Raw genomic sequence first — 23,063 nt, forward strand, 5'->3', positions numbered from 1 at the left:
TAAAAAAAAAAAAAAAAAAAAAAAAGATGAAAAATGCAATGCACTAAATGATAAGTACTATTTTATTTAACTAGCATATTTAAATGACCTGGCAGCATATTTAAATGACCTGGCAGCCCACATTTGTGAGATCCACCTCGGTTAGAGAGGAGAACAAAGCATCCTTATAAGGTGTGGAGACGCATTTTAAAACTGTGAGGCTGACGGTAATACGTAACGGGATAAAACAGACAATATCTACTAGTGGAGGGTATAGGTGGACAATTAACAATAGATAACATAGGTAATTTTCCATGACGATCAAATTCTTGGTAAAAAGAACGATGGATGAGGTCTTGATGAATTCTCTCTTCCACGATAGAATATTAATCTCGAGGCATGTGGCTCGAGAGGAATGGTAAAACTTTTAGAGGGGTGGAGAAGTTGTTAGAGGAGGTGAGGTTAAATGCATCTTTATGGGCCTCTGTGAACCAGATTTTTTTCTAATTTGTTTAATTTTTTTGGATTGGAGGCCATTCTTATAGCTTGCTTGCTTGTTTTTCTTTTTCTTTTATAACTTCGACTCGAAAAGGGAGGATTTCATTCATTTACTCTCATGTAAAGTTTTGGAGTTGCACTCGTTTTGTTTATTCTTTCATTTTGCTTGATAAAAACTCGGCTACCCTAAAAACCTCTTGTAAAGAAAAACTCTCATAAAATGTACCTCCTTCAGGTCCGACGACCAAAAGCCCACCAGACTCGGTTTCAATTGAAGCTAATGCACTTACAAGCGGGGTTGCTTCTGCAACTGCTACAAAAGATAGCTTCGACTCATTAATCTACAGGGAAGCAGAATAAAACTGAATAAAACTGAGGCAGTTATGAAATTAAGTTAAAAAAAAAAAAAAAAAAAAAAACTTGTAGTATAGAATGCTATGAAATTCTTTTGTCGTTTTTCTGGCCGAGGGTCCTCTCTACCGCCTAGGTTGTTTTGCTCGTTTTTATCGGTATATCTCAAGTTATCAACACAACTGAAAAAATACATTCATTTGATGAAGAAGGCCCCATCAAAAAGGACACATGAGCTTGAACTAACATATTGTTAGGAATTACGGCTCTCCATAATGGTATGATATTGTCCACTTTGTGCATAAACTTTCATGTTTTTGCTTTGGGCTTCCTCAAAAAGCCTCATACCAATGGAGATGTATTCATTACTTCTAAACCCATGATCATTCCCTAAATAGCCGCCAATGTGGGACTCCCTCCCAACAATCCTCAACGGTCCTCGACAATCCTCCCCTCGAACAAAGTACACCATAGAGCCTCCCCTGAGGCCTATGTAGCCCTCGAACAAAGTACACTCTTTGTTTGACACATGAGTCACTTATGACTAGATCTTCAAGGCTAGCAACTTCTTTGTTTGACACTTGAAGATTCTATTGACATGACTAAGTTAAGGGCATGACTCTGATACCATGTTAGGAACCACGACTCTCCACAATGGTATGATATTGTCCACTTTGAGCATAATCTCTCATGACTTTACTTTTGGTTTCCTCAAAAGGCCTCATACCAATGGTGATGTATTCCTTACTTATAAACTCATGATCATCCCGTGGAACTCCCTCCCAACAATCCTCAACAAACAACAATCCTCAACAAATATTACAAGGACTTGACCAATTGTAGTGGAAATATGCTTAATTCTTAAATTATCCCAAGGGTCCATAATTCATTTATGATTTAAAAAAAAAAAAAAAAATGCTAGCCAAGCCAAGCACAAAGGTCAATAAAGTACACGAAGAAAATTGTGCTGCAACTCACTATGTGCAAAAGACCATCAATCTTCAATGGAGAATTCAGACTCATTTGGTGCAGTCTTTGACCTGCGATGAAGGATACATAAAAAATTCCCAAACGTAATTAGACAACACCAACAAGCCAAATTGAACTGTCTCAAGTTCGCACTCCCAAGGTGAACAAAGTTTACTTGAATACTGACTCACATTGTTTAGTTGCTGCCAATGTGATACGTTCAAATCTGTGTACCCGGTTATCAGATATGGTAGCGCAACGTTCTGTTAGCAGTGGAGTTACGCTACTGGCACCCAGTTCCTAGATAAAATGAAAGGGGCAGCAAGATAATTAGGAAGTAAAATTTTTCATTTGCAACACGGTAGTCTACATTTACTTACTGTACATTTCTCAACAAGCCAATCAGCACGACCGCCCTTTAGAGTACCTAAACAAAGACATGTTAATTTCCATGCCACAAGATGCAGTAAACAGTTAATGATTCCACAAAAGAATCTCACCACAAGCTGCAAATACATGCCACTGTGTGCTTTGAGGTAGAACAGATTTTGGATCTTCCATTGCCAGAATGTCGAGTCCGTTGACACGAACGTTCTTTATGCTCCCTTCAACTAAACCTCCATTTCCATTGAACAGCTCCACCCTTTAATTTACATCCAATTATCATGAAGAAAACAATCAGATAAAGATAGAAGGATCTAGCCAGTGACACACATGTCCAGATAATAGTGAATGACGTCGACTAGTACGAAAAACGCTATAAAAAGTCTATGATAGCATTTTTTGTAAACTATCGTATCTATTATTTCTTGTAGTGACTATTAAAAATAGTACCTATCATCAGTCTTCAACCTCAAAACTTTAGTCATATGCCAGACTTCATCGCCTTCTAGACGAATAACATCACCCTGGATAACGACGAAGCATATGTTAAGACAGCAGTTCCAGTTCCGCAATCAAACCAAGCATCACAATCTAACTTTACAAAATTATCAAATCAAATCAAGCATTAAGCTTACTACAACATGAAATTAAACAATGTAGTTTAGCTTCACTAGAATATCATTATATGACATAAAAGACTTACTTGAAGAAACCAATAGAGATACCATTAGGGAAACAACCATCCATCCTATCCAATTTCATCTTAGTAAATGCCATTATCCATCTCATAAGTTCATAGATACCAACTCCCCCACAAAGAACCATCTAAAACATTCCAAATTTGCACAAGAACACAAAGCTCCATAATTAACATTTCATGGATCAAACGCCACCCCTAATGACACGCCTCCTTGGTCTTCCAAAATTCAGAGTCACCAACACTCCGCTTAACACAGGCTACATTGGACCCCTAGATCATGAAGAAGGCGTCCCCTACACTGGACCGAAACTCCATCCTGATTGGGAACCACAAAAGTGATTATCAATGGCTGGTTGAGCTCAAGGTCTTGCTTCTTGGTCACCACATAAGCAGAGCCAAAGCGAGGAGGACCCACACCTTAGTTGTTCTATACCTGGCCGGAGAAGGGTTCAAGTACCCATTTGGGGACTAAGTGGAATATTAGCCCGGAAATGCAACTCTAATAGCTAGGTTTCGAGAGGGCTATATCGATGTCAGAAACAGGGGAAGAAAGGGAGGAAGGAATGAGATTCTTTATAGCCATTTCCAGTCATTTTCTTCGGTTGGGTTAGCTTTTTGGTAGGAAACGCGAATATGGGCTCACTTAGAGAATAAAAAGTTTGTAATCATCCATTCAAATGGACAGATCGCATTCAAAACATAACACAATCCCGACTCGTGTAGTCACAGTAAAAGCTACAGCGCGAGGAAAATCAATCGGTTCTTAAAATTTTCACAATCAAAACCTCATACACAACTATATAAACAATTTCCGATCATATAAAAACATGAAAAATTACAAGAGAGAGAGAGAGAGAGAGAGAGAGAGAGAGAGAGAGAGAGAGAGATGGATTGCCTTATAAGAAGGAAGAACTTGGGAGAAGAAGCGAGGAAGACCACCGCGGGATTGATTCGAGGAGGCCAGAGATGAAGACGAGAGAGCTCTAACTCCGAAGCTTCTGAAACACGAACGGTTGAATAACTCCGTCAATTGAGGTCGTATTGCCCCAATAGTTCGCATTTGCAAAGAAGAAGAACTATGGAACATGAGGATTGCCGCTGGTGTGACGCTTTCAAGCTTCCAACACTGAACAAGCATGGAATTCTCAGCTCCGCTTGGCCACTCTGAAAACGGTAAAAGGCTCTCGCTGGAAGTAGGGAAGGGATCTTATAGTTAAAAGTATGATGCCACTTGACCTGGGTTCGAACCTTAAATCATGTTTGACATAAAAATATTTGTATAAAAGGTGAGCGAGAAAATGGTTTGGAGACGGTTTTAAAGCAATGTTATAGGCTAAGAGCAAATAAGCAACAACTATAACTTTGATATCATATAACTCGGGTAAGAATCGACAACTAATCACATGGTTTTAATGAACGGTCATACATTTTCGTATTGACATGACAGAAATAGTAAAAACTTAATTACACATAAAAGCAAATAGAAGGGGTTTAGAACAGGAATATGACGATGAACAACACGCACTGTACAAATGTGATTGTGACGTCTAACATTAGGTACCCGTGAAGAACCATGACCATGGGTACCCCTGAAGAAAGTTTAAGACAGTCAACGTAGATTTAATTCCCGAGCTCCCATCGAACAAAGTAGCCGATGTGGGACTTTCATCAAATACCTCCCATGGAATCAAGTGGGTGAGAAATTATTAATTTAATACGACTCAGATGTTTTTAAAATGTTTTTAAAAATTATTAATAAAACTTTTCAAATATTTGTGAAAAAGAAAAAAAGGTTTTGTAAGCAAGGAAAGGTTCCCTTTACGTGGGAAATCCTTAACTCAATCCTCTGTGACAGTTAACCATCGCCGGGCAATACTATGTCCTTACTTGCCGCTCGTTCACCGCCGTCCCTCTTCGCCGTTCCTCAATATCAACCGCCATTTCCAACCTCTCGAACCTGGCTTCTCTCCCATCCCTTCCAGGTTTCTCACGCGCTCCTCCGGGCTTCCAGAAGAGCCTCCAATTTCTCTCAGGTTCATCGGATTTCTCTTCCCATTTATTGACCTTTTTTTCGTGTGTTTTTGCTCTCAATCTGCTCGATTGTGTTCCAGGGAGTTGATGATCCGGTGGATGATCGGCGCAACTGGAACGGCTCGATTGGCTCCGACTTCGACTTAATCGGTGGAGAGGAGGAGGAGGAGGAGGAGGAGGATGAAGATGAGGAAGAGGATAGAAGTTTGGATCTATTGGTTCAGTTTGTTGAGAATGTTTTCAGGAAGGTCTCGAGGCGAGCCCGGAAGGCTGTGCGATCGGTTCTTCCCCAATCCATCCCTACTAAACTGGTAGAAGTTTATTGAGTTTGTTTAAGCTTAATCATTGACTTTTTCTTTTTCTGTACTGTTGTTGATCAATTGTGTATTAGTGATTGGTTTTTCAGGTGGGATTTTGTGTCAATGGGGTGTTAATGCTGGCATTTTTGTGGGTTTTGAAGGCATTTCTTGAGGTAAATACATCGATTTCATGTGTTTTCTTTGCTATTTCCATATGGATTTGTTACCTCGGGAATGTATGGATAGTTGTAAGCTTCTCATTGCAAAAGAGAATTGTGTATTGAAATTCAACCAAAATAATGCTGCTGGAACTGTCATGACACTTGATAACTTGGTTATGCGTGGCAAACCTCAACCAAGAAAAAATAAATGTGAGATTGCACGTTAGTTGGAGAGGGGAACGAAACATTTTTTATAAAGGTGTAGAAACCTTTTCCTAGCATACGCGTTTTAAAACCGTGAGGTATCTCAGACAATATCTGCCAGCGGTGGGCTTGGGCTGTTACAAATGGTATCAGAGCCCGTCATCAGGCGGTGTGCCAACAAGGACGCTGGCTCCTAAGGGGGTGGATTGTGAGATCCCACCTCGGTTGGAGAGGGGAACGAAACATTCCTTATTAATGTGTGGAAACCTTTCCCTAGAAGACGTGTTTTAAAACTGTGAGGCTTACGATGATACGTAATGGGGCAAAGTAGACAATATCTACGGCGATATGTAACGGGCCAAAGCAGACAATATCTGCTAGCGGTGGACTTGGGTTGTTACAAATGGTATCAGAGCTAGTCACCGAGTGGTGTGCCAGTGAGGACGCTAGCCCCCCTAGGGAGGTAGATTGTGAGAACTCACATCGGTTGGAGAGGGAAACGAAGCAAGAAAACTTTTTGAAAACGGTGAGTATCTCTTAGTAGGGCTTCATTTGTACGATTCTAGTTAGAATCTTTATCATTTCTAAATCAATACAAGGTTCTCTTATTGTAATTGCCCAAGCCCACAGCAAGTAGATATTGTTCTCTTTGGGCTTTTCCTTTCGAACTTCTTCTCAAGGTTTTTAAAACGTGTTTGCTAGGGAGAGGTTTCCACATCCTTATAAAGAATGCTTCGTTCTCCTCCCCAACCGATGTGGGATCTCACAATCCACTCCCCTTCAAGGCCCAACGTTCTCGTTGGCACTCGTTCCCTTCTCCAATCGATGTGAGACCCCTCAATCCACCCTCTTCAGGGCCCAATGTCCTTACTAGCACACCGCCTCGTGTCCACCCCCTTCGGGGCTCAGCCTCCTCGCTAGCATATCGCCAAGTGTCTAGCTCTAATACCATTTGTAACCGCCCAAGCTCACCGCTAGTAGATATTGTCCTTTTTGGACTTTCCCTTTCATACTAGTTTTTAAAGCGCGTCTTCTAGGGAAAGGTTTCCACTAAAAATTACCATCAACCGATACGGAAACAATTTTACAAATATAAATAACAAAAACAAATATACACATAACAACACAACCAATATTACAAAAGGCATAAAGAATGAACCTATATGTTATTTGCTTTATTTGCTGTCTTTTCAGAAGTAGCAAAAGGCGCTGGCCTGTTGATGTTGATTGATTATTGAGTTTACTGGTGGTTGTGGACAGTATGCGGTAAATTTCTGTTAGAGATATAGATACTTGGAGTATGTTTATCTGTTGAAAAGCTTCCAGTGAGAACAAGTTAACCATCAGACCAAGATGTTTTACTTTTATTTACCAACACACAGAGCTCTGTTAGTAGGATATGACTATAGAGCCAATCTTGGTGATATTTGGCTTTGTTCATCATGAAAGGTACTGGTCTGTTAGTACGGATTGACTATCGAGTTTGCAGGTGTTTGTAGACAGTCGATCTTTGAAGAGACGGTCTTAAAAAAGGGTCTGTTCTAGGAAGAACAGAGAACTTCATACAAGTTGATCCTAATTAAGATCAAAAGGAAGATACTGGAATTTCTCGAGACAGATTTGAATGAAAAGACAAATTTGTTAACGCATTCTTGTTAAGAGTCGAGAGGGGTTGATCTGAGATCGGATCTAGAGTGCATTCCTAAAACGGCTCAAGCCCATCGCTAGTAGATATTGTCCTCTTTGGACTTTCCCTTTTGGGTTTCCCTTCAAGATTTTTAAAATACGTCTGCTAGGGAGAGGTTTCCACACCTTTAGAAGGAATGTTTCGTTCTTCTCTCCAACCGACGTGGGATCTCACAATACACCCCTCTTGGGGGCGCCCAACGTCCTCGCGGGCACACTGCTCGGTGTCTGACTCTAATACCATTTGTAACAGTCTAAGCCCACCACTAGTATATATTGTCCCTTTTGGGCTTCCCCTCAACGTTTTAAAACACGTCTATTAGGGAGAGGTTTCCACACCCTTATAAGAAAAGTTTTGTTCTTCTCTTCAACCGATATGGGAACTCACAGGAAAGAAGAAAAAAAAAAGAGAAAATTTGTGGAGGCCATACCTAATTTCCAAAGTTTCCCGAAGAGGAAAGTTCGTAAAAAATGTTAGATACCACTTTCCCCTACCTCTCGACTCTTCTCACTAACGAACTGCCTGTGCTGCTATGTGAAATCTTAGGTGATATGCACACTTGGAACTGCAGTATTTGTGAGCATACTCATCATTCGTGGCGTGTGGATTGGCATCTTATATCTACAAGATATCCGCAGCCACAGGCTCGATCAACTGGATGATGATCAGCCCCATGCCTGGACTGGTGCGCAGCCCGCATCCTGAACTCCTCAATCACTCAACTGCTTATAACTTGCAAGGTTAGTGATACCACCAATAGCTTAGAATAATGGGCCTTCATGTTTATCTCATTTTGATCTGTAAATTCTTGTTCTTGTTCTTGTTCTCTGTGTTCGTATAGAAAGGTGTTTTAATCCATAAGTGTTTGAAACCTTCAATCCAGTAATGGGTTATGTGTTGGTTTGGTCTCTTTTCCAAGTTTATAAACTTACTGTTGATGCACGTGTAAGGCAGGTGAATCTCCTTGCTCGGATTTGTGCATCGACGTATTTCAACAAGTTAGAAAACGTTCCTTTTGATAAATTGTTCTTGTAATTCTGAATATAGTTTTGAGAAGATGAATTGATAGAGACGTAGTATGAACATGGAGGAACTTTACGATAACGAAGTGAGAACAATGTGTTTGATCGAGCATTGTTAAAAGGCATATAGATGGTCAATATAATTTTTGCTATAGTTTGTAACTCGATATAGAATACCATCTTACTTGTGAGATAAGCTTTATAGTCGAGAGGGAAACAACTCAGATCATCGAGTCCTCCTCCCTCATATGTATCCACTCTTATCATTATCTTTCCTTGAACAACTTCAACTTTTCTCCTTATGCTTTTACCTTGTTCTTTTTCTTTATGTCTTGCTCATGTTCACACATTTTACTTAAATTGTAAAAAAAACTAAACGAGCCACACATACCCAATTTTCAATATAGTCTAAATTGAAGAATAAGATATTCCTCTAAAAGATTTTGGACCTAACCTTGATCGGAAAAAATGGAAACTAAAATAGACATTTTGAAAGTTCAAAGACTAATATAAAATAAAGTCGAGGTTTATAGATCAAATTGAATAAGTTAAAAGTGGGAGGACTAAAATTAAATTTAAACTTAATTTTTATTATTAAAAGTGGTTTTTGTATAATTTTTTTGATGATTGATCATATGTTTTTGTAGGTTATATATATATATATATATATATAATACACTGCCATTGTAATAGAAATTGAGACGAACATGATGATATTGTCCACTTTCAACATAAGCTCTCATAGCTTTGCTTTGGGCTTCCCTAAAAGGCCTCGAGTATTCTTTGTTTATAAACTCATGATCATTCCCTAAATTAGCCGATGTGGGACTTCATCATCCAACAATGATGACATAGAATAGTGTGACGATTCAAATTTTTGTAGGTCACCGTGAGCACGATTCTAGGTTCAATTTCCATCCAAAATTCTAAATAATTTATACTAAAAGGTCCATGAAGATTTGCTTCTGCTATGGCTATGGTATGTTCCCTTAACCAACCCAAACCATTTCATAATGATATCGAGCCCTTGTTGCAGCTTAGGCTAAAAGGTCTAGTTGTAGACGTAGAACAATGTGACGATCTAGATTTTATGCTAAATGACTTCATGCACTTTTTAAGTCCAATTTATTTCCAAAATTCTAAATTATTTCTACTTCAAGTCTAAAAAATATGCTAATATTCTTTTTTATATAAATAACAAAATTACGAAGTATTTGAAGATAAAAGAACTAAAATCACCTTTAGAGCGGCAATAATAATAATAATAATAATAATAATAATAATAATAATAATAATAAAAATAAAAGAAAAAACGGTTAGAACTTCAAAATCACAAACTTAAAAAGTTAACCATGGTTAATTTCCAGCCAATTAAAATTAATTAGCTTAACTAACCCTGGTTAACCTCCGCTTATCCAAATTTCTCCCTCCTATTTTTCCAACTATAAAACGGATCTTCGTTTTGTTTTCTTTATTTTCCATTGAAACATACATTAACCGAAGAAGGCGTCTTCATAAACGCCTTCGTCTCCATTTTCGACCTTCGTTTGATCCGATTTTCTGTTCTTCGCCGATTATTGCTTTACCTTGCTTTGTTCTTTTGGCTGGAGAAAAATGAGGGAGTGCATCTCGATTCACATCGGTCAGGCTGGGATTCAGGTCGGCAATGCATGCTGGGAACTCTACTGCCTTGAACATGGAATTCAGGTATATCACATAGTAGTTTCTTCGTTTTTTTTTTTTTTTGTTTCATTTGCGGTTATGATGTATTTCAATTCGCTTTCTTTTTAATCTGTTTTTCTTTTTGCTTTCTGTATCTTTTCTTACTGCATGTCTGCTTGATCGATTTTGAATGAATTCGTAACGTTACTTCTGTGTTTCGTAATTTTTGTTTGGTAAAACTTTGATCCTGCGCTAATTTGCTGGTTATTCTGATGTATGTATCTGTTTTGAGTTCCTGTATGGATCTTTAAGTTTGGACATCGGATAGGATCTTGTTAATCCTTTTTTTTTTCCCTCCATAAGTAGATAGTTTTCCCTCCTAATGTTTCTGTTTTCTCTTTCAATTTTTCCGTGATATGATCTACATTTGTGAAAATAGTTCATTGTTTCTCATTACATTTTCTACGTTTAGAAGTTTTACGTTGTTATAAATGAACAGAAATGAATATATTGGGTTAAGAATTCTATGCGAGGGCGAACGCTCTTTCTTTTCTTTTTCCATAAGCATCGTAATGAATTTAAAATTTGAATGTCAAGTAGGCTAAATTTTGTGGCCTGTTTTTCAGCCTGATGGCCAAATGCCGGGTGACACGACTGTAGGCGGAGGCGATGATGCCTTCAACACCTTCTTCAGTGAAACAGGTGCAGGCAAACATGTTCCTCGAGCTCTTTTCGTTGATCTCGAGCCTACTGTCATTGATGAGGTGAGGACTGGAATGTATCGCCAGTTGTTCCATCCTGAACAGCTAATCAGCGGTAAGGAAGATGCTGCCAACAACTTTGCTCGCGGCCACTACACCAGTAAGCATCTCAATTGGCACATTCGTATAAAGTTACTCAATCAATATTGAACATACACCACAGTGTTTTCATGACTGTGTTATGGTAATTGGAAAAGTTCTGTTTCAGTTGGCAAGGAGATCGCTGATCTCTGTTTGGATCGCATTAGAAAGCTCGCTGACAATTGCACTGGACTCCAAGGCTTCCTTGTTTTTAACGCTGTCGGTGGGGGTACTGGGTCCGGTCTTGGCTCTCTCCTTTTGGAGCGTTTGTCTGTTGACTATGGCAAGAAATCAAAGCTTGGTTTCACAGTTTATCCCTCTCCACAAGTTTCCACCTCTGTTGTTGAACCCTACAACAGTGTTCTCTCAACCCACTCTCTCCTTGAACATACAGATGTTTCTGTGCTCCTCGACAACGAGGCCATTTATGACATTTGTAGACGTTCCCTTGCAATTGAGCGACCCACCTACACAAACCTCAATCGCCTCATCTCTCAGGTACATCTTAACTGTGTTTGATTCAGAGAATGAGCATGTAAGGAATGTTGGATCCACCTCGGCTAATGTAGGGAAGAGTTTAATACTATCTCCATTGTTATGAGGCCTTTTTAGAAGTCCAAAGCAAAGCCATGAAAGCTTACACTCAAAGTGGACAATATCATACCATTGTGTGGAGAGTTATGTTAGAGTCATGTAAGCTTACACTCAAAGTGGACAATATCATACCATTGTGTGGAGAGTTATGTTAGAGTCATGTCCTAAATTTAGCCATGTTAATAGAATTCTCAAAGGTAGAATGAAAGTATTGTGAGCTTGCTTATTAAAAAATGACTAAGACTTCAGAAGAAGGGGAGTCGAGACTCAATTAAGGGGAGGCATATGCTTTGTTCGAGGGGAGGTGTTGGATGAAAGTCCCACGTCGACTAATTTAGGAAATGATCATAGGTTTATAATAATAGATTACTATCTCTGTTGGTATTGGTATGAGGCCATTTGAGGAAATCTAAAGAAAAGTCATGAGAGGTTTATACTTTAGAGAATATAGTAGATTCTTACTTCCTAACATGATTTTCACTTTTTCTTTGGTGTGATGTTCAGGTGATTTCATCCCTGACAGCCTCTCTACGGTTCGATGGAGCTTTGAATGTGGATGTAACCGAGTTCCAAACGAATTTGGTTCCATACCCAAGAATCCACTTCATGCTTTCCTCCTACGCTCCAGTGATCTCTGCAGAGAAGGCATACCACGAACAACTCTCTGTAGCGGAGATCACCAGCAGCGCCTTCGAGCCATCTTCCATGATGGCCAAGTGCGATCCCCGCAATGGGAAGTACATGGCTTGCTGTCTGATGTACAGAGGAGATGTTGTGCCAAAGGACGCCAACGCCGCCGTTGCCACCATAAAAACGAAGCGCACGATCCAGTTCGTGGACTGGTGCCCCACTGGTTTCAAGTGCGGAATCAACTACCAGGCGCCGACGGTGGTTCCGGGTGGCGACCTGGCCAGAGTGCAGAGGGCAATCTGTATGATATCGAACTCCACCAGCGTGGCAGAGGTGTTCTGTCGCATAGACCACAAGTTTGATCTGATGTATGCGAAGAGGGCGTTCGTGCATTGGTACGTGGGGGAGGGCATGGAGGAGGGAGAGTTCTCTGAAGCTCGTGAGGATCTTGCGGCCCTTGAGAAGGATTATGAGGAAGTGGGTGCTGAGTCTGATGAAGGTGGTGATGATGACGATCAGGAGGAGTACTGAAGCCTCGACACGTCATCAATTCAAATTATATCTTATTTTATTTTATTTTATTATATAGTTGGTTGAGGATTGTTATTAAGATTGACTATATTGTTAAATAAATCTAAAATTTAAGATATTCTATTATCAAACATTCTTTTAGGCATTATAAATGATTGAGATGAAAAAAAGGTACCTATTGAACCCGTCAAATTTTGTTATGACATACGAGAAACAAAAGTACACATATTAGGTTTTGCATTCTAGTATTCAATTATAGTATGCACTAATATGGAATCGGATAGTAGTACCCACATCGTAGGTTGAGAAATTTTCTAAATGAAAGAACTTGTGCACAAGGAGGGTGTGGGTACATAATATGAAAAGAGGGAGTCGAGAGAAATTTTCTAAATGAAAAAACTTGTGCACAAGGAGGGTGTGTGTACATAATATGGAAAGAGGGAGTCGACTAAGGGTATTTGAAGGTTGAGTTGAATCGAGTTGACGATTTTTCAAGTCCATGTTGTATATTTGAAAGAGGTTGACCTCCTTGCTTCTCTCATGTTACAATCCTCTTCTCGAGCCTCCTTTCTCCTCGATCCACAGAGACAAGACTGGTGCCAACAGTTCCTCACGGAAGAAAGGACTCACCGAGCCAAGATCACTAACTAATACTAATCTAATACTAATAGAATAGAAAAGAAACTTTTTTTTGAATCCAAACAATTTTTATTAAATAATAAACTCAATCCAACTAAACTCTACATTTTTTTTACATAAAATTTTTGGATGGGATGGCTAGAGTGGTCCATATTTTTATCTTCAATATTGGAGTAAAATTTATTCATATGTTTATCTTCAATAAAATATTTATTTATTTATTTTCAAAGATTTTGATTAAAATTTGCAATTTAATTTTAGTATATATATTAAATAAATTACCTTCATTTTAAGGAGACAAGGACATTAATTTATCAAAAAATAATTAGGAAACTAAATTAAATTAAAGTATGTATTAATAATTGTATCATAAGCCTTTTTTTTTTTTTAAAAAAAAATTAACAATAGATTCAAATGGGTCAATTCAACCCAATTTAGGTCTTAAAAGAATTTATAAACCAACCAAATCTTCAATTTTCATTTATTTTCATCAATTTGAGAATTTAGGGTTGAATTGCTCAGATTTTTTAGGTCATCAGACTTTCTAAACACCCCTAAAGTCGAGGCTCAATAAGCCACGACGTTTCATACAGTGGACTTAGTTCTTAGAGTAAAGAAAGATAGCTGAAGGGAAGGCTTTCTAAGAGGTGGAATATGAAGTTCTCAATTACCACATGAATTGAATCTTCAAGCTGAAGGGAAGGCATTTGCCTTTCATGAAGAACATTTCAATATAAACACATCACTAGAGCCTAGAGGTATTATCTTCTATTCATTTGTTTTTGGCAGGTAAAGAAAGTATCAAGTCCTGTAAATAAATCCCTTCTATTCCAAAATCTTGAAGGACTTTATTTTTTTTAGAAGATTTGAACGTTTCTTGTGCTCCAAAAACATCAACAAAGTAGTCCTGTATTCCAACATCCACAAATTAAGGATAAATGAAACCCAGAATTATCAAGATTATATATTTTACGTAAGGTGTTGTTGTGTACATGGTTTACAAGAACATGCTTACATAATTTACATAAAGAAATGATATGTACAGGAACTGATATACAAATGAAGTGTTGCTTCCGGATTTACCAAAAGGGGCACCACCTGCATGAAGAACAGCAGTTGCAATTGGATGTTAATACACTAGATAATAGTTATGACAATAATATGATTTATACATACATACACTCCAACCGTTGCAGGATGGCGACGTTATATAAAAGATGTTAGTACATTGGTTTTTCACTGATACTGATGCTGTAGAGGGATATAATAGGAGGATGAAGAGAGGCGAGAAAAAGAGGAATGAACTTTGACATACCCGACGTAGTTTTGACATAAGTTTTCGTGCGATGTAGCTTGGCCAATCAACTTCTCAACTTGAACCTTAACAGAGAGACCATGATCAACTTCACGGGAATCCCCAGCTATTAAGGTGCTGTGGTCTACTGCAAGCTGAACAGAAGCAGTCGACATAGACGAACAAGTGGGGAAATCCCGTCCAGTTAGTTTATTGCTCATACGAGCCATCACAACAACAGCACGCTCATTCAAGACCTCGTTGGCATCACCAAGTTGATTAACAGCCTACACAATGTGAAGGATTAGCATCATCCTAAGAAAACTTAAGAATGTTGATGTTTCAAGTTTTTACCTGAAGAAGCTCTCTTTCACGGGCACCTCGTTGAGGCTGAAGAAGTTCACGACTTTGAGCAGACTCTTCAGCATTCACAACTGGAGGGGCATGAGTGCTCGAAAACATCGACATTTGAGGGACTTCATTGAAGTTGAAAAGACGCCAATTTATGAGAGGGTCGTGAACAAAAGCCTGAGAACAATACAAGTTATAAGGGCTAGTTACCTCTACTTCTATCACGTATTGAAACAGAGAGAGAGAGAGAACAGTAAATTACAGTATATGCGCTCAATCAAAGAAGTGAAATGGAAAAAAATTTACATAGATCTAATTCATTCAAGAATATGGAGTAAGGAAAAACTTTTGATGTGGCCTATACAGAGAAGCATGACAATAGTCTGTTTTTTCATAACTATACCTCATTAGTTATAAAGTACGCCTAATAATAAAAGTCAGTTGTCATGACAATACCTCCATCATAGCCATAACACTATCCTTGTTTGATCGAAGAACCTGCATCACATTTTCACAAGTGGAACGGAAGTTTCCCTCTATACCACTAACCTCCATAGCTTTGACAAGCATTCTAGTCAATCGGAAGGGTACCTTTATCATGACAAACAAGAGATTAAAAATGGGAAATCTTGGAAGTAAAAACTAAACATGAGAAACTAGAAGTTGAGAAAAGACCTTCTCAGGAAACTTTTCTCTGTTCATTGAAGCTTCAAAACAATCGCCAAAATCAATGTGCAAGATCTTACCACTGCAAAAGCCTCAAAAGCCAAGAAAATGAGAATATATCTAAGCAACAAATCAATTAGCATACTAGTATTAAAAAAACATACGTATAACGGTGCAGCATAAGGTTACTTGGGTGTCGATCACCCAAACCAAGAAGGTAACCAACCTGAAAAAAAAATTATAATACTGAGATCAAAGAACAAAATAAAATAAAAAAAAAGCAATAAATAAAGATAAATGGGTATAGCAAACAAGCCAAAGGTTAAGTAAGCAAGTCGGATGTCGCTAGCAATTGAATCAGTGGCCACCACTTTCTTCTTTTAAATTTTTTATATTTATTTATTGTTTTATTTTCTTCCCCCTTTTTCTTTTCCTTGTAAGAGACAATTCCATCGATGACATGAAATGTATAACAAAATGGAGTCATCTCTAGGGAAGTAACAAAAAGGACGTAAATATCAACTTTCCCCCAAAACCATAGAACAAGAGTTCTTTAAGCTGGAAGGAAGTAAATATCAATTAACCTTGACTAAGAGTACTGAATGGCACGAACTCATAGACAAAGGTCGTTAAACTTAAGCAGCTGTCTTTGGCTAGAAAGAACCATGAAAAGTAAATGAACAAATAAATAAATAAGCATCAATTAACATACCATACTCATTACTGCCAAACTTCGGGTATAATTGGTCCTCCTCTCTAACCATACCTCAGATGTGCGACTTTTCAACCATAGAACCTACAAAAGCTACGCTGAGATCATATCTTCAAAGAAAATTCAAGCAAGTTATAAAACAGTAACAAAACATGGAGGAGTACCTTTGAAAGGTCATTTCCTTCGGTATTGTGTAATGCATACTCAAACACTTCCACTTTAGCTATGAGCGGTAAATGATCATAATCGGGGGCAAAACTAAGCATGTATTTGTGCTCTTGGTTCAAGGTTATCTGAAACCACAAAGCAATATTTTAATAATCCAAGCGATGAATAAAAATAGACACTACAGCCTCATGCTAAAAGAAATGAATTCCCAATTTTAGGATGCTTCCAGTAAACGTCAACTGACCTTCCTAGCATCTCTATACTCACGGATAAGTTGATGCAGGGTGTCACAATGTGGGACCCAACCAATCAATCCACTATTTGGCGATAGTGGAATGACGTCATACCGTTGAATGGAAAGATCTTTTTCAGCAGTTTTTCTTGAATTGTCCAGCAAAGTATTAACCAAGCCAAAAAGCTGGACAAAGCCAGGGTTTAGTAAAGGGTAGCTAAAATAAGTGAACTTCCAATGCAAAAAGTAAAAGCTTAAATCTTGGAAACTATGCAATTGTGCCGACATTTTAGGGCACAATACCTGCATGACACGCTCATCTTGCCGCAAGTCTTCGTGCCCCTTCAGTAAGAATGCATAATCCTCACCATCACTTCCATGAATCGTTAACTTTCGGGGCCGCTGTTTTGATGTTATCACAACAAGCTGGGTTGCAAATGATGCAATTGTCACGACAGGTGACTCTAGAATATCAAAATAAGATGTGTAAGAAATAATTGTGCTATGTCAATATGTCCTCCAACAATCATATGCTAAAAACCCATATGTTAACGTACCTGCACGATAAGTACCCGGAACTGCAAGCTCCAGATTACGACATTCTAGTAACTCTGGTGAAACAGACTACAATACAACGTAGTGACAAGATCAACGTCACTTGCATACTAAGATATAAGTGTAAAAAAAAACTTTGGTTTAAAAAGGTAAACTAACCTGAAGGTCCAGAGTTGTAAGGCTCTGAAGTTGCTTATCTATTCTTCTAAATACATGGTAATACAGATCCCAAGCCTGACCACATAATGTTGACGCTGTTAGGTCCACTACAAGCAAGAAGCAAAAGCAAAGCCACGCAGGTAGACAGAAACTAAAACCCACTAAACTGTATCTATTACATTTATTTATTAGAAAATAACACAGCTCATGAATTGTATCCATTACAAGGTACCAGGTATAATGATGCACAAAGCTCGTTAAAGCCCCAAGGGAAAGAGATGAAGTGAGATTAGGTTAGACACAATATATCGTTAACTACAGAAAATGTTGAAAATAACTTTTAGATACACTTTTGCCTTTCTTAATTTGATAATTTGAAAATAGCTTAGAAATTATTAATTTTGGTACTTATATTTGATTAATGTTACAAATTATAAGACAAATAATCTGAAAAGAAGTAACCTATGATGTGCACAAGACTTGCGACTTATTTGTATTTGGTGACAGACTTTCAAGAGTGATACATGTAATGATCTAATTTAAAATATATGAAACTTCAATATGATCCAAGAATTTCTGATAATATTGTCGTTCATAATTTTAGGTCTAAATTAAAATATAGAAGAGTATTCTGGCAAAGTATGGTAGGTAGACCACTTAATCATTATGGCAGTTAAACAATTTAGTTGTGGTTAGGTATTAAATTTTCATAGCATGACAATATTTCCATAAACATTACCACATGTCCATGAATTTAACATCAAGTGAATGGATATTTCAATTATACTATTAAAAAAGTCAATGAAATATAACAAATTGAACTTGTTTTAAAAAGTTGAAATGCTTATTGTCAAGGAAACAACGAGTTCAAAAAGCAGGAAGGAGGGAAACCTAGCAAGGTGAAATGTAAGTCAGTTCACGGAGAGACTCTTGAAGAAAATGGGGAGTATGTAGGAGGTTGTTGACCACAACAATATGATCGTGGGAATATCTACTTTTCTAAAAGTTATAAATAATAGAGATAAAATCGACAGTACTGTGCAGCAAACATACATTTACAGTAACATGCATTAGAAAAAAGGGAATCTGGACAAAGAAAAGTAGCAAATAAATATCTTTAATGGAGAGAATGGGGAGCAGATAACAGACCTGAGTAAGTTCAGCATCTTTCCCGGTTTTCTTATATTTCATGCAACATTCATAGGCTTCAAGCAACTCGCGGCGATATGCCTGAGAAAAAGTACATAATGATTTAGACTACCAAGAAATATGAAAATCTAAAACCTTATCAACGATAACCAATAGTTGGGAAACTTTTACTATCAGATGGCTAAATTTATTTACAACACATGGGATAAACAATTAAGTGGTAATACGTGTCAACATCTCTTAAACTAAAAGCATTAAAAGTTTTACGCAATGAACAGGGAAAAAAATTAGTAGCGACACCACAACCAAACATTGAATTGATAAGTTTTGTAACACTAAAAGTAGAGAGAAGAAAAACTAAATATACAACCTCAATGAATGCCCTTTCCTTTATCGTTGTGTTATTCTTCATAGCCCCGTCTTCAAGCATTTCATGCAAGGGCTCCAAAACCTTGAGCATCCCCTCAATATTATGTTCACCGAAGTACAAACGACTGGCTTCCTCTAGAGCCTCATGCCATGTTTCATGCCAAAGTATGGCAACTCGAATCAATTCTTTAGAAACAAGTTGAGCCTATAGGTAAAAATATGTATAGCTTAACAATTAAATAAGGGCCTACAGTACAAATTAGTTGAATTATTTTACACGAAAAGAACCTGATCAACAAGAACACCACTATGTTGTCGAACTTTGTCAACAACTTCTTGAGCTGCAGCTCGCCGTAAATTGCTAATTGATTTACATGCTACAAGGAGAGGGTACATGAGGGCCTGTTAAAAAAAAAAAACACTTTAATGCCAACTTCAAAATTTCGATACTATTTACATACACGGATGAACTAGATAGTGAAAATTATACATGCATTGAGGGCAAATTAAACTTAAGCACACTCGTTTCTGATAATAATGAATTTCACAATTGCAACATAAAAAACAGCAATTGCAACATAAAAAACAAACCTAATATAACGAAATTAAATACCAAATATTCTCAGATAACAATTCTGCCAGTAAGCTATTTCAGGAGGAATTTTTCACCATGAATAGCAATCAAAGTCAAAGTGGACTAGAAGCCCTCATTTTATATTAAAATATATGTTCAATCAAATGGTTTAACAGGTGTTGGAAGTTTCCAAAATTATATGTAAGTATGAAGCATACTAAAAGACAACAGTCCAACTATTTTTTGTGTTGCACCCCCAAAAAAAAAAAAAAAAGAAAGTAGACAAAATACATACACAATGAATTGCAAATAATGAGGCAATGAAAAATTCAGAAGGGTCGGTTTGGTGTGCAATTTGGATTATGTCTATGTTTATGGTCAATATATGTAAAGTCAAACACATTTTAAAAATTTGTTTAAATTGGGATTCAGTTTCAAAACCTCCTTTGAAACATATTAAAAAACAATGGAACTACGAAATACAACTTTGTTTTTCATTAAATCCCTTGTTTTCAAATATATGTTTTTAGATCACTAACCAAATGCTTATAAAATTATAGCTTCTATATGAAATGGGGGGGGGGGGGCAATTTTAAAGAATATTTCTTAATTTCATCCTAGAAGGTAAAAATAAATAAAAAATAAGGCACATTTCACTAAGGACACCTCTGCATGGCCACACTTTTGGGGAGCAAACAGCTTAAACTCATAAATACAAATTTATATCAAGAGAAGAAGGAAAATCAGATGTGCAGAAGAAAACCACGATGCAAATACTTGATACTAAAATAATGCCAAAAGGATGATATATGAAACAAACCTGAGGATGACTTTGCCCAATTCGAACCAATAGTGACTGTATGAGTTCTCTTACTGCATGGTTATTTGAATGTATCCTTGCAATTATCTGAGGTAAAACTACCAGCCATGTGTTGATATTTACATGAGCAAACCCTTTTTGTAGTGCCATTTGGACATCTGCAGTAGCTCCATGGTTGAACCATAAAGTGAGAAGACGGAGGATATCCTGAAGAAGATAGAGAGACCAAATTTGAAATTACATAAACCAGTAAAAGGAGCTTGATCAAGAAAATGCAAAAAGCATGACGGATAAATGATTTCTTTGAACAAAGCATAAGATAAAATAAAGCTCGAACAAAGACCTTTGTGATTCAAGATATTTAAAATAATTCAACAGATTCTTATACTTCAACATAAACTACGTTAAAATGTGCACTCTCCATATTTTTCTCAACATAATAAGCCATTATTATAATGTCAAATCGGTCAGCTCTTATGGATTGAAACTCAGAAAATTCATAAGGCAATAATTTGATAGCACAATGCAGTAGTGAATAAAGAAACTAGATATGGCTGACCTAACCAAAGTGTTCACATTTACCTGCATATAACTATGTCTAGTTCCTAAATGTGATAAAGACATCATCTAAATGAGACCTCATTAGAAGGCCTAGAAATTTATTTAAAACCTGCATATGGAATTCTATACCTGTAAACTGTCATCAACACCTTTAGAATTTGCAGCACATGCTATAGAGTGAAAATATCCTGTAACTGCAGCAACAACGAACTGTGCTGCAACATCAGGAAATCCTCTCATTGTATAATGAGACATCACGGCTGTATTAAACAATGCCCACATATGCCATGCCTTTGCCCAAGTATTCGCACACTGGGTGGCATTCTGAAACGCGGTCAGAATTTCTACAAAAACCATCAGCAAGAGAAATAAGCAAAGGCTAAAAACCAAAGATTAAATTAATGAAGGCAATACTACCTTGTATAGAATCATCATCTAATCCAGGAGATAAGGCCCATTGCCAGGTTCCAAGTTCAAGGCATACACGAGCAAGCAGTGGTGCAGTTGAACTTCTACCACTTGATAAGCTACTTGGCTTGACAGGTTGGATAATAGGTGAAGATGATAGCTCCCTAGACAAAACCTAGAGGAGAGAGTTGCAATTCAACTATGTAGGACAAGTATTGAAGTAAATCATAGGGAACACAGTTAGACGCTATTTTACTGGTGGAGAAGATCTTACTTGTAACCTAGCAAATGCTTCCTTGCGTTTAATATCCTCCCCAAGTGACCATTGGTATTTCAAGTATGCAAACATTACTTGAGGTGGCCCAGAATACCATCCATTTTCAGATGTTTCAGGATCGTACTGTACAAAACCAAGAGTAATGTTGTGAGAAGAAAATTGTAGAACTAGAAGCAGCAACAACTAAACGTTCTTATACATATAACATAAATAGAACACTGACCTGTAAGAGCTTAACAAGAGTAGATCTTGCCTGGCTGACTCTCCCACTTTTCCGACAAAGAGAAGCAAACTTTAGCCATGTCTCAATATCTTCTGCTGGAGGCAGCACAAGGGCTCTAATAGCCAATACTGCTTGCCAGACCTACCAAATTGATTGGAACGGTAAGCCAGCTAGTTTTAGATAGATATAATAATGCGATAAAATCAATATTTAGAAATAATAGTCGAGAGAATATATAAAGAGAAAATTAAACTTTTCACTTAACCTTTGGATCTAGTGATAACCTGATATTATGAGAGCAAATGATTCAAAGTTCAAACCTTTGCAACAATATTCCTGTCTTAATAGTTCACTTATAGGGTCCCATACTTATTTACTAACCCACAAGTGATGGAGTCAGTTGAAAAAGAAGAAAACCATTAAATTTACTCTGACCTATCATCTTTTGGGGTCTAGTTTAACAAGAACATGCAAAATTTATTTTTATTGAAGAAAAGACTTTCGGTAAATGTGTCATGAATTCTCTATATTCTTGAGAACTTTTTAACGTGGAATACAATTCCATCATACAACACCTCTAAGGTCCATAAAAAACGTAGAAATTTACTTGGAATTTTTGCAGTTACTCGAGGAAACATGAACAGATTAATAATTATAAACAACATTTGATGGTTCACTAAGCCAAATAGGTAGTTCATACCGTCTACTTTTGGAAATTGATTAACATGGTATATATGCCCCGCATTACATTGTTATGAATACATTAATATCATATAATAGCAATTCAGCGTTTCACCCAGAAATTTAGCAAGCCATCTCATGAAGAAATTCAAGGAATTAATTAAAGTTATATCAAGGCTTAGTAATTTTCATTAATATGCCACAAATGTTGTCCTGGTTAGCATTCAGAAACACAGCCTACCAGCAGTTAACTTGAGTACTATCAAATTCAAGACTTGATTGTTTGATGCGTAGATCAATTGATTCAAGTCTGAAAATCATGAGCCACATGAGATGTACATCTTGATTGATTATAGTTATCGTACGGTTTTATCAAACTACAAGATCATAAAGCTCCTTCCAATTACCATTAGCAGAGTGCACATTTTTCTCACTAAGACTGATGCACTCTTTGATTAAAATAAGACTGTCCCTTTTTGGAAATTCATGGAAATTTTTTCAAATCAACTGAACTATATAAAACTTCTCTCATCTCTTAACAAGTCAAAAGAGTCTAGTTGGGCATAACTTCAATTTTTAAAAAAGTATCTATGGTTGTTCACGCTAGCTTGCACACCTTAAATATTTTCATGTATTACTTTTAGATTTAGTTGCTAAGGTAACTCGTTGGATGCTAAATCT

General features: G+C 37.3%; 4 protein-coding genes across 6 annotated transcripts in view; 2 read left to right on the top strand and 2 right to left on the bottom strand.

Moving 5' to 3' along the window:
* LOC111454941 (ribosomal RNA small subunit methyltransferase E) overlaps window positions 1-4,107 on the bottom strand; it is a 5,965-nt gene extending 1,858 nt beyond the window's left edge. For both annotated transcript variants that reach the window (XR_002712519.1, XM_023096427.1), the window contains exons 1-7: window positions 3,777-4,107; window positions 2,632-2,705; window positions 2,298-2,440; window positions 2,178-2,224; window positions 1,989-2,097; window positions 1,807-1,868; window positions 704-818 (exon numbers count right to left, since the gene is read on the bottom strand). Coding sequence is in view for 1 of the 2 variants with exons in the window: in XM_023096427.1 (XP_022952195.1) it covers window positions 704-818; window positions 1,807-1,868; window positions 1,989-2,097; window positions 2,178-2,224; window positions 2,298-2,440; window positions 2,632-2,705; window positions 3,777-4,019 (793 nt within the window). In the remaining variant the exon portion in view is untranslated. The remainder of the gene's footprint in view (window positions 1-703; window positions 819-1,806; window positions 1,869-1,988; window positions 2,098-2,177; window positions 2,225-2,297; window positions 2,441-2,631; window positions 2,706-3,776) is intronic.
* Window positions 4,108-4,666: 559 nt separating this feature from the next.
* LOC111454943 (protein SHORT HYPOCOTYL IN WHITE LIGHT 1-like) lies at window positions 4,667-8,333 on the top strand. 2 transcript variants are annotated; one of them, XM_023096429.1, is made up of 5 exons: window positions 4,667-4,914; window positions 4,993-5,223; window positions 5,319-5,384; window positions 7,810-8,003; window positions 8,218-8,333. In XM_023096429.1, exons 1-4 carry the CDS (start codon window positions 4,759-4,761, stop codon window positions 7,966-7,968), a joined length of 612 nt encoding a protein of 203 aa, XP_022952197.1. In that variant the 5' UTR covers window positions 4,667-4,758; the 3' UTR covers window positions 7,969-8,003; window positions 8,218-8,333. The 2 variants fall into 2 exon arrangements, with proteins under 2 accessions (XP_022952197.1, XP_022952196.1); XM_023096428.1 differs by having other exon boundaries at window positions 7,810-8,331.
* Window positions 8,334-9,778: 1,445 nt separating this feature from the next.
* Window positions 9,779-12,632, top strand: LOC111454877 (tubulin alpha chain-like). The gene is made up of 4 exons (XM_023096344.1): window positions 9,779-9,992; window positions 10,574-10,808; window positions 10,917-11,287; window positions 11,888-12,632. Exons 1-4 carry the CDS (start codon window positions 9,900-9,902, stop codon window positions 12,542-12,544), a joined length of 1,356 nt encoding a protein of 451 aa, XP_022952112.1. The 5' UTR covers window positions 9,779-9,899; the 3' UTR covers window positions 12,545-12,632.
* A 1,479-nt stretch (window positions 12,633-14,111) lies between these two features.
* LOC111454906 (serine/threonine-protein kinase TOR) overlaps window positions 14,112-23,063 on the bottom strand; it is a 41,805-nt gene continuing 32,853 nt past the window's right edge. Inside the window, exons 38-57 of the mRNA XM_023096375.1 lie at window positions 21,702-21,842; window positions 21,476-21,601; window positions 21,211-21,376; window positions 20,923-21,137; window positions 20,233-20,439; window positions 19,127-19,240; window positions 18,840-19,043; window positions 18,470-18,550; window positions 17,321-17,395; window positions 17,164-17,230; window positions 16,910-17,070; window positions 16,619-16,792; window positions 16,371-16,499; window positions 16,207-16,290; window positions 15,659-15,720; window positions 15,504-15,576; window positions 15,285-15,419; window positions 14,832-15,005; window positions 14,499-14,764; window positions 14,112-14,281 (exon numbers count right to left, since the gene is read on the bottom strand). Of these exons, the coding sequence (XP_022952143.1) occupies window positions 14,263-14,281; window positions 14,499-14,764; window positions 14,832-15,005; window positions 15,285-15,419; window positions 15,504-15,576; window positions 15,659-15,720; window positions 16,207-16,290; window positions 16,371-16,499; window positions 16,619-16,792; window positions 16,910-17,070; window positions 17,164-17,230; window positions 17,321-17,395; window positions 18,470-18,550; window positions 18,840-19,043; window positions 19,127-19,240; window positions 20,233-20,439; window positions 20,923-21,137; window positions 21,211-21,376; window positions 21,476-21,601; window positions 21,702-21,842 (2,673 nt within the window). The 3' untranslated portion in view covers window positions 14,112-14,262. The remainder of the gene's footprint in view (window positions 14,282-14,498; window positions 14,765-14,831; window positions 15,006-15,284; window positions 15,420-15,503; window positions 15,577-15,658; window positions 15,721-16,206; window positions 16,291-16,370; window positions 16,500-16,618; window positions 16,793-16,909; window positions 17,071-17,163; window positions 17,231-17,320; window positions 17,396-18,469; window positions 18,551-18,839; window positions 19,044-19,126; window positions 19,241-20,232; window positions 20,440-20,922; window positions 21,138-21,210; window positions 21,377-21,475; window positions 21,602-21,701; window positions 21,843-23,063) is intronic.

Source organism: Cucurbita moschata, unplaced genomic scaffold (assembly GCF_002738365.1).
Source record: "Cucurbita moschata cultivar Rifu unplaced genomic scaffold, Cmos_1.0 Cmo_Scf00017, whole genome shotgun sequence".
Classification (NCBI taxonomy): Eukaryota; Viridiplantae; Streptophyta; class Magnoliopsida; order Cucurbitales; family Cucurbitaceae; genus Cucurbita; species Cucurbita moschata.